The sequence below is a fragment of the Sus scrofa genome, chromosome 14 (genome assembly GCF_000003025.6).
Source record: "Sus scrofa isolate TJ Tabasco breed Duroc chromosome 14, Sscrofa11.1, whole genome shotgun sequence".
NCBI lineage: Eukaryota > Metazoa > Chordata > Mammalia > Artiodactyla > Suidae > Sus > Sus scrofa.
Genome location: NC_010456.5, coordinates 56873287 through 56882347, shown reverse-complemented (window position 1 = coordinate 56882347; position 9061 = coordinate 56873287). Strand labels below are relative to the sequence as shown.

At 53.8% G+C, this 9061-nt stretch overlaps 1 protein-coding gene across 2 annotated transcripts in view; it reads left to right on the top strand.

Annotated features, from left to right (window-relative positions):
- The window catches only part of SLC35F3 (solute carrier family 35 member F3), a 94129-nt gene continuing 86369 nt past the window's right edge, over positions 1302–9061 (top strand). The window contains exon 1 of one of the 2 annotated variants that reach the window (XM_001927867.7): positions 1302–1515. In XM_001927867.7, the coding sequence (XP_001927902.4) occupies positions 1440–1515 (76 nt within the window). In that variant the 5' untranslated portion in view covers positions 1302–1439. The remainder of the gene's footprint in view (positions 1516–9061) is intronic. The other variant, XM_005670968.3, reaches the window with a different exon arrangement.

The window sequence follows — 9061 nt, the reverse complement described above, 5'->3', positions numbered from 1 at the left end:
GCTGTAGTGATGGGGAAAGTGTTCTGAAAGCCCTGTTTTTTGGAGACTGGGGAGCCACTCTGTTCATCATGGCTGTTCAGGAGGACAAATCATAACAAGAACCCTACAAGACCAACTGCTTCTACCACAGCCCTGGGCGTAAGCAGGTGGATGTTGCCAGAGGCATCTAGTAGGTGCCAGGCTAGGAAAGTTCATAGCTCTAAGGCCACTCTCTCCTCCCACTCTCCCCCTCCACCATGCAACTGAGGTACTCTCTTATAGGGGACAAGAATGACATCATACAGGAGAATATCAACACTGAGACAGGAAACCAGGTAGAGTGGGAAGTTCTGAAACTCTGGGTAAGGATTTAACAATAACAGCAAAACCCATCTTGAATCACCACTGAAACTTCAGATGCCCAGTGAGGACTAAGACCAAAACTAATAACTGATGGCTGGTCATGTGTGAATGCTGTGTCCATAAGGTCCTGTGCATCCTACCTGCAGGCACAGCAGGGCACCTTTGAAGATGCACGGTCCTGGGATAAAGGCTCCAGGGACTGGGTAGTCACTCAGAGATCTCCCAGGCAAGTGATGCAGTAGGTATGTCACTGCTTTTTAACAAGCATCATTGGCCAGTAGCTTACAGGTGTGTCTGAGTGGGAGCAGTGAGACCAGTGCCTGCAGAGGCAAAAGCCAGAGCTGCTGTTGCAGTAAAAAAAAAAACCTGGGAGCTGGTTTGAAGCTTTCTCCACTGCTTGGGAGTTTGGCGTCTCCCGACTGGGGCCCTGGGGAAATCTCAGGCTTGCTTGGGACTGTTCAGCTTCTATGGACTCTTCATCTCCTTCTCAAAAAAGAACTGTCCACCGGGATCAGACAGAATCAGGTACCTCCAGACTCTTCCGGAGAAGTTAATGCAAGCCTTTTTTCTGACTTTTCCTGTAAAGCAACACTTCAGGATTTTGTCCGAGGAGACAACCCTGTTTGAACTTGTGAACCGCTAAGACTTTTTCGCGGGGCCTCCCCTCCCGCGCGCGGGTCGCTTCGGCGGCCGGGGAGCTGCTCTGACCCGAGGCAACCGGGACCGGGCGCCCAGGGAGGAAGCCGGGCTGCGGGGCTGGGCGTCCCGGGGCGGGGGCGGAGCAGGTGAGCCCGCTGGGTGGGAGTGGGGAGTGCACTTGGACGTGACGTTGGAGTTTGCAGCAACCTCGGAGCGGGAGGCTGTGAGCGCGCTGTGTGCAGTGGTTGCGCTGCCGGGGACCATGCGCTCCGCCGGGCGGCCGCCGCAGTGAGTCGCGCGGGGACGGGAGCCGGGCCGGCAGCCGGGGAGGCAGGGCCGGGGCGGCCAGTCGCTCGCTCTCCTCCTCGGGGGAGGCCACCCGGCCCGCGAGGCGCGCTCCTGCCGGCCCCAGGATGTAGGCGATCCGCGGCGGCGCTCCTGCAGGCGGACGGCTCATCATGAAGAAGCACTCGGCCCGGGTGGCCCCGCTCAGCGCCTGCAACAGTCCGGTCCTGACCCTCACCAAAGTGGAAGGTAACGGCCCGGGGCGGCGGGGCCCGGCGCGGGGTCCCCGCACCCCCTTACCTGCCCCCTCCCTGGGCAGTGCCGCCCGCAGTGCTGCGCTCCTGCCTTCTGCGGGGGTGGAGACTCGGCCGCCCCGCTGCCCGGAGCTGCTGCGGGGGCTGCGGGCTGCCCATCCGGCTGCCTCCTTCCCGGGCGGCCCCCGCGCAGCTGTCGGCAGCGCCTCAGCTCCTTCCAGGCCTGTCCCGAGTCCCCTGGATTTGGAACCCTTCCCCCTCACCCTGCCCCCAGGCAGACCAGAGGCGTTGCTCGGCTGCCGAGTCGGGAGAGGGCTGGTCGCCGCAGGCTGAGACGTCCCTGTGCCCAGAACCTTCCCCAGCCCACCAGCCAAGTGATGCTCCGCTCCGCGGCAGGGCCCGCAGGTGAGCGAAAAGCCACCAGTAGCCTAGAAATGTGTTCTGCCTCCCCCTCCTCCCCGCCCCATTCCCGGGACTTAAGGCAGACACCCTGAGAAGGTGTCCCCCCCCCCCACCGCGCTCAGGGGACCGGGAGAGCTTGCCTCACTCTCACCCAGCGGCCATCCCGCTGGAGTAAAGAGGATCTTGCTTTCCATGGCGGGGAGGGGTTGAGGGGGAAGCAGAGAGGTGGTCTTGGTCCCCAACTCCTTCTCTCGGGAGACAGAAGTAGAGTGGCTGAGTCTCCCCTAGAACCGGCCAAGTTGGCCAGGTAGGGGCTGGGAAGGGACCATCAGCGGGGAGAGGAAGGTAGACGCCCCCAGTTCCAGCCAGGCCCTCACTTTACCTCAACCAAGGAGCCCAGTGCAAGCGGGAGTCCCAGGCCTGGGACAGCCAGCCCGCCTCTGCTGTGCCCCCCGGTTAGCGCTGGCTCCTGTGCCCCTCGCCAAACAAACCCAAACGTCAGAGTTTGGAGCAGAGAAAGGTTTATTGTAGGCCATGCAAAGGGACGAGTAGCTTGCTTCCCACCAAAAAAGAAAAAAAAAAAAAAAAAAAAAAAAACCACCACCTGAAATCTCTGAACTGTTTTTGTAAAAAGCATTTTTAAAAGCCAGGTTGGGGGCAGGAGGTGGGGTGGGGTGGGGTCTCAGAGTGAGAGATCAGCTTAGTGCACCATTCTCTGATTGGCTGATGGTGAGGTCACAGGGGTTCACATTACTGGTCCTTAGGTTCAAGGAGGCCTGGAGGCTCAGTGCTCATGGTCTTCAAGTAGTTAACTTCCATTTAGTGGTGGTGGGGATTCAAACGACTCAGGAAATGCACATCAGATACTGTTTTCTGGGTACTTCAGAGAGGAGCTAAGGTAGAGGATATGGAGGGGAGGGCCTGCTCTGGAGAGGTCCCATAGGATCAGTTACACTGGGCCTGCAGCCTGGCATTGGGACCTTTAGGTGATAGCTTCCACGGACCCTGTATCCTCTCGCAAGCTCTTGTTTGTTACAATGAGACTGAGAACCAGAGGAAGGAAGATGGGGGCCAGCAGGACCCCCATCCTACAGATAAGGACTGTGAGGCCTCAGAAAGGTGGGTGGACTTGTCCAGGACCTACAGCTACTAGGTGGGGAAGCAGGAATGGAATCCTGCTGTCGGATCCAAAAGCCATTCTCTTTAGAATGTGGCTTTGCACTAATCTGCAACTCCTATTTCTCATCATTTTCTACCTTTAGGAGGTCGATTTTTTTTTCCCCCTTCGCCTGGCTCTCTTCTCCCCTCCCCCACCCCAATCTTAGGAAGAAACTTAGTATCAGGGACCTACACCTGAATCTAGGGCCTGTGCTCCCTCTCCTGTGGGGAGGGGGGAGGTTGCAGTTCCAAGCCTTCTCAGAGACCTTGCTGGGTGTATGTACAGGCTGGAGGGGGGGAGGTTGGAAGTCTGCCTCGTTTGCAGAGGCTGGAAGTGGCCGCTCATTCATGGGATCTTCATGGGAAGCGGCCCCGCCCTTACTGTTTAAGTCAGACAGGTTGCTTCTGCTCTCCAGCCACAGGGTACCCTCCTCAGGCAGCCCCCCGCCCACCTGTGGCACTGGGAGTCAGGCTGGGCATGGATGGTGAAGCTTCCAAGGCTGGGTGCTATGACCTCAGCTGTGTTGCAGGAGGTGGAGGTGGGGGCGGGGGGGTGGGGAGGACATGCCAGGCAGCGTGCTCCGCTCCAGCCCCTTCATTCAGGGGATGAACATGGGGACATCCTCCCCAAGTCCTTTATAGGGCTACTGCCAGCTGAGCGTTGAGCCTCCAGTTCACACGGACAACCATAGCAAGCCACAGGCTTAGTTTCTTAACCAACATTTGCATGTCTGTGGGTGATGGAGAGTGTATTAAACAGAGAATTGGGCAGACTGGGGAGCCAGTCTGTGCGCTTCCCCCCTGACAGTTTGACATTTATAAATCATAAACCCTGAGCCTCCATTTCTCCAACTGTAAAGTAAAACTAACAAGCGACTTTGGCCAATGCAGTGAGGTAGGTGGGTGACAGCACCTAGCCATATGCCAAGCACACAGTAGGTGCTTAATAATGTCTGACAGTCCTCTAGTCACAGACTGTCTTGCACCTTCGGCGAACCTCCTTGCTGTTCTCAACGAATGTGTGTGTGTGGGGGGGGGACAGTATCTAGAAGCATCTGCTGAATTCCAGTGGTCCTAGAAGGCCTCCAGTGGCCTTCGTGTGTAGGGTACCCCTGTGTGTGTCAGCAAGTCCGCAGGGCAGGACCTGATTAAACCTGCCTGGACTTCCATGTAGCTCGCTCGTTCTCTTTGCCTGTTTTTTTTTTCCCCCTTGGTATTTGTGTTCAGTTTGCCTTTGGATCTATTTTTTGAAGCTATTTGCATCTTGCGTGCCTGTTTTGGAAGTGTTGAATCACTGTTTTGCCTTGGGTGCACAGAATAAGGTGGTCCCCAGGCTGTGGCTGTTTCTGTGTGGATGGCAGACAGGCTACAGTGACAGAACGCAGCCAGCAAGGAATATTTATCAGCTTGTGCAGTGTGTCTTCTAAGGGGAGGCCAGAAGGCACCAGCATGTGGTCCATATAAAACCAAAATAGCAAATACAGTGCTTGGTTGAGCTCAAACACGGGAAGGTGGACGAGATGACTTCATTCACTCAATGAATACCTCATCCGACCCTGCTCTGCATCCTTTGTCTTCTTAGCAAAGCCCTGGAAATGCCAAGATGAGCCACTAGCTTCATTCTCTGAAGGAAGTTTCAGGCTAGTGGGAAGGAGACATCCAGGTGAATGAATTGTCCAGTACGAGGTAGGAAGTTCTGGTTCAGAGGTGAGGACAAAGTACTGTAGGGACACTGAGAACTGAGTAATCTGAGGGGGGTCTTCCTGAGGAGGGGGCCTTCCTGAGGAGGAGGTCTCCCTGAGGAGGGGGTCTCCCCAAAAAGAAGGGGGCTTCCCTGAGGAAGAGGGGGTCTTCCTGAGGAGAAAGGGTTCTCCCTGAGGAGGGGTCCTCCCTGAGGAGGAGGGAGCCTCCCTGAGGAGGAAGGGGGGGGGTCTTCCTGAGGAGGAGGGGTTCTCCCTGAAGAGGGGATCTTTCTGAGGAGGAGGCCTAAGGCAGAGGCGTTACAACTGAAGTGAGAACACTTGTCAGGCAAGGAGAGGAGGGGAGGCTTTTCTGTGTACAAGTCTGGCCAGGAAGCTTGAGGAGACCACAGTGGGGCCTGGAATAGGAGTTGAATCTCTCAAGGGACTTCCAGCCCAGTGGATGGCACTGGTCCCCTCTGAGGGCATATCTTGTTTTCATAGTCCTTTCCTGGCGTTCTCATTGGACTCAGACACTGAATATTGACCAGTAACACATCTTTAGTAAAGACCTATTTACTCGGATCATCTATATTCATAACCAGCTAATTCACGTTCAATAAAATTACATTCGGTAGGAATTAATGGTTGAGAGCAGTGCAGTAAATTCAATCCCCAAGAGGCTGCCCATATGTAGTTAGTCCTGTGGAAAGAATGAGGGCCCTGGAGTCAGATGGACAGGATTAGCGCCCACCCCTCTTTCTGACCCAAGTAACTAGCTTAATGAGTAAAGCTCTGGGAATCCATTCTTTTATCTGGAAATGAGTGTGACAATATACCCCTCTTTATAATATTGACAGTCGTTTTTGCCAAAGAGCCTTTGCACTTTGCTTGAGGAGGTGGCTGCATTATTTGTCTTTCTCCCCAAGAAAGGGCAAGCACTGTCACTGCAGTTTACAGACAGGAAAACTGAGGCTCAGAGAGATCTTGCACTTAAGGTCATGCAGTAAGAAACATGCAAGGCTTCACCTCTCTACCTGCAGGGCACTTTGTAAGTGCTCAATAAATGTTTTCTCCAGAAGCTTCCATCACAGTGTGATGGAGGTCTGGATCACTGGGGGCTCACAGCGCCCTCTGCTGTTGGTATTTTTAATGCCTCTGCTCCATGGCGGTCAGCCAGTCACAGCCTCCCTCAACTAGGTGTGGCTCCTTTGTTTTGATTATGGGAATAAGACTCATTCTGGAAGCCTCAGTTATTATGTATGTGGGGACATAGCCCTGAAGGCCAACCTGAACGGCCTGCTTTCTTGAGAAGTATGCTGCCAAAGGGTTCCAGAGCCCCAAACCTTTCTCAGGTTGGACTGAAACCTCAATGACAAGAACCCCTGCTCTATTGATCTGATGTTACCCGATATGAGCAAGACAATGAAGATATTGTTAGGGAAACTAAGAGGAGTTAGTTATAGTCCTTGACCCAAACAAGTACAATGTCGTGCATGCATGCAAAGAATGATTGTTTGTTGAAATGCAACTTTTTTTTGTTGTGTTTTGTTTTTGCCTTTTTAGAGCCATACCCACGGCATATGGAGGTTCCCAGGCTAAGGATCTAATCAGAGCTGTAGCCGCCGGCCTACGCCTGAGCCACAGCATCTCGGAATCCAAGCCGAGTCTGCAACCTACACCACAACTCACAGCAACGCCAGATCCTTAACCCACTGAGCGAGGCCAGGGATCAAACCCAAAACCTCATGGTTCCTAGTCGGATTCGTTTCCACTGCGCCACAACTGGACCTCCAAAATGCAACGTTTTTAATGCCATGAAAGGAGTAGAAAAGAAATGGTGGGTTTCAGCTGAGGGCATGCTCACTGCTGGCAGGAATGCAGATGGCCGCTTTGTAGCATTCCTGTTACCATTACCCCCTGCTTGGCCAAAATGACATCATCTAACAGCACCCTCTTTCCCACTGAACCTGGATGTGGCCTTGGAACTGATTTCATCAGCCAACTCCAGGTGATGACTATGCAGTCATTGGTCTTCTGGGAACAAGATGGAGGCGCCAAGGTGGAGGCCATTCCTCTGCCCTCATAGGTGGGAGGTGAGAACGTGGGGTGTCCTAGGTGGGAGGTTAGAACGGGTTCCTGGCAGAGGCTAGGAATGGGTTGCCCTTGGCAGAGAGCTGTGGCTGGTCTGCTGGGGCCAGATATTAGGTTAACTAAAGAAGTCAGGGGAGGCAGGGGCCAAGGTCAAGGCTGACCATGGGCAAATTGGAGGCCTCCCAGACACTGGGCTCAGGAGAGTGGATTGAAACAGGAAGGAAAGGGAAGGTGGGATTGCAGGGAGGAGGAGACACCATCTGCATCTGTGATATTCAAAATGAGCATGAAGGTGAGTTTATCAGTGATAATAAATATTTCCCTTTAAGTAAAGGAATTAGGATAGAGTAAAAATACCAAAGTTTATCACAGAGTTTAAGGAGGAGGGCAGAAAAGGAGCCAAAGATGACTCTAAAGATTAAGACACCAGAGTTCCCTGGTGGCTCAGAGGGTTAAGGATCTGGCATTGTCACGGCAGCAGCTCAGGTCACTGCAGTGACTCGGTTGGATTTCTGGCCTGGGAACTTCCACATACCTTGAATGTGGCCAAAATAATGGATAAAAAATGCATAAAAATAAAGATGAAGACACCATTGGCAGTCACAGCCAGGGTAGGAAAAGAAACTCATCTGTGAGGGAGATAAGGAATTTAGACAAGTTGAGGTTGAGGTCTTGGCAGTGTCTTCAAGTGCAGGAGAAAGCGGTGAAAGCACAGTGACAAATCAGGTAAGAGGTGGCCCCATGGGGATGAAAGGCGGGGCACAGAAGCCTCCTGGCCACAGACATTGGGAGATAGAGGAGGCTGAAGAGGAGGCAGAACCTGGGTCATATGCCATCGTGGAAACCTCAGGAAGAAAACCGAGAAAGAGAAATGCGCTATCAAATACAGCCAAAGGAGGGAGTTCCCTTCGTGGCTCCGTGGTTAAGGAACCCGACCAGGATCCATGAGGTTGTGGGTTCAATCCGTGGCCTCACCCAGTGGGTTAAGGATCCCGTGTTGCCGTGAGCTGTGGTGTAGGTCGCGCACCCGGCTGGATCTGGTGTTGCTGTGGCTGTGGTGTAGGCCGGCAGCTGTAGCTCTGATTCGATCCCTAACCTGGGAACTTCCATGTGCTGCGGGTACCGCCCTAATAAGCCAAAAAAAAAAAAAAAAGACCAAAGGAAATGGTTTTGTAGAAACGCTTTTAAATGGGTGGTAGTCTATAAGCCAGGTTGCAAGGGGTGAGTGTTTGTTGAGGAGGAAGAAAAGCAGTGGCAGGTAAAGGCGTTTGGTGAGGGGAGGTAGGCATGCTTCAGAGGAAACGGAGAGATTTGGGGAGAGCCCACGTTTCTGTAAACCGGAGAAAGGAGGCTGCTTCCAGGACAGGTCTGCAGTGGCCCCAGGAGAACGTGACGGTGGCCTGGGGAGGAAGAGGGGCCTGGAATGACAGCACAGATCAGAGAAGGTGTGATTAGCCTAGCAAAGGAAGAGGGAAGGGATGGGATGAGACACAGAGAAATGTGCAGCTGCAGGGGAGGGAAGCCTAGGGTCGGTCCCAAGCTGGTAACTTTCATCTCTGGCACGTTGGAAGTGGCATCATTTGCCAAAAATGATAGTTGGGGAGTGATGGCTTGAAGAAGTGGGAAAGGGTTCGGAGGAGCTATGTTGGAAAGCCAGGAAGAGATGTAATTTTTTTTTTTTTTTTTTTTTTGTCTTTTGTCCTTTTAGGGCTGCATGTGGAGGTTCCCAGGGTGGGGGTCGAATTGGAGCTGTAGCCGCTGGCCTACACCACAGCCACAGCAACACCAGATCTGAGCCACGTCTGCAACCTACACCACAGCTCACAGCAACCCTGGAGCCTTAACCCACTGAGGGAGGCCAGGGATCAAACCTGCAACCTCATGTTTCCTAGTCAGATTTATTTCCGCTGCGCCACGACGGGAACGCCAAGACAGGAACTCCAAGATGTAATTCTTAAAAGCCTTTTTGGCGAGTGATTGGGTCTCACTGGTTAAGACACCTTGGAACCTGGGGGCAGAGTGTGCAGGGAGGAAGGCCAAGGGGAGGCTGGCATGGGGGTAGGATGCTGCCGGTTCACCTGCTGCCCCTCCCGCCCCCCACTCCAGCTCTAATGCCTGGATCCCACATGCCTCCGCCCCCACCTCCCCCCGCCCTGAGCCTGGTCTTCTCGGTTCTGAAAAGAAAGGGGGTTAGACTGGATCTTCCAT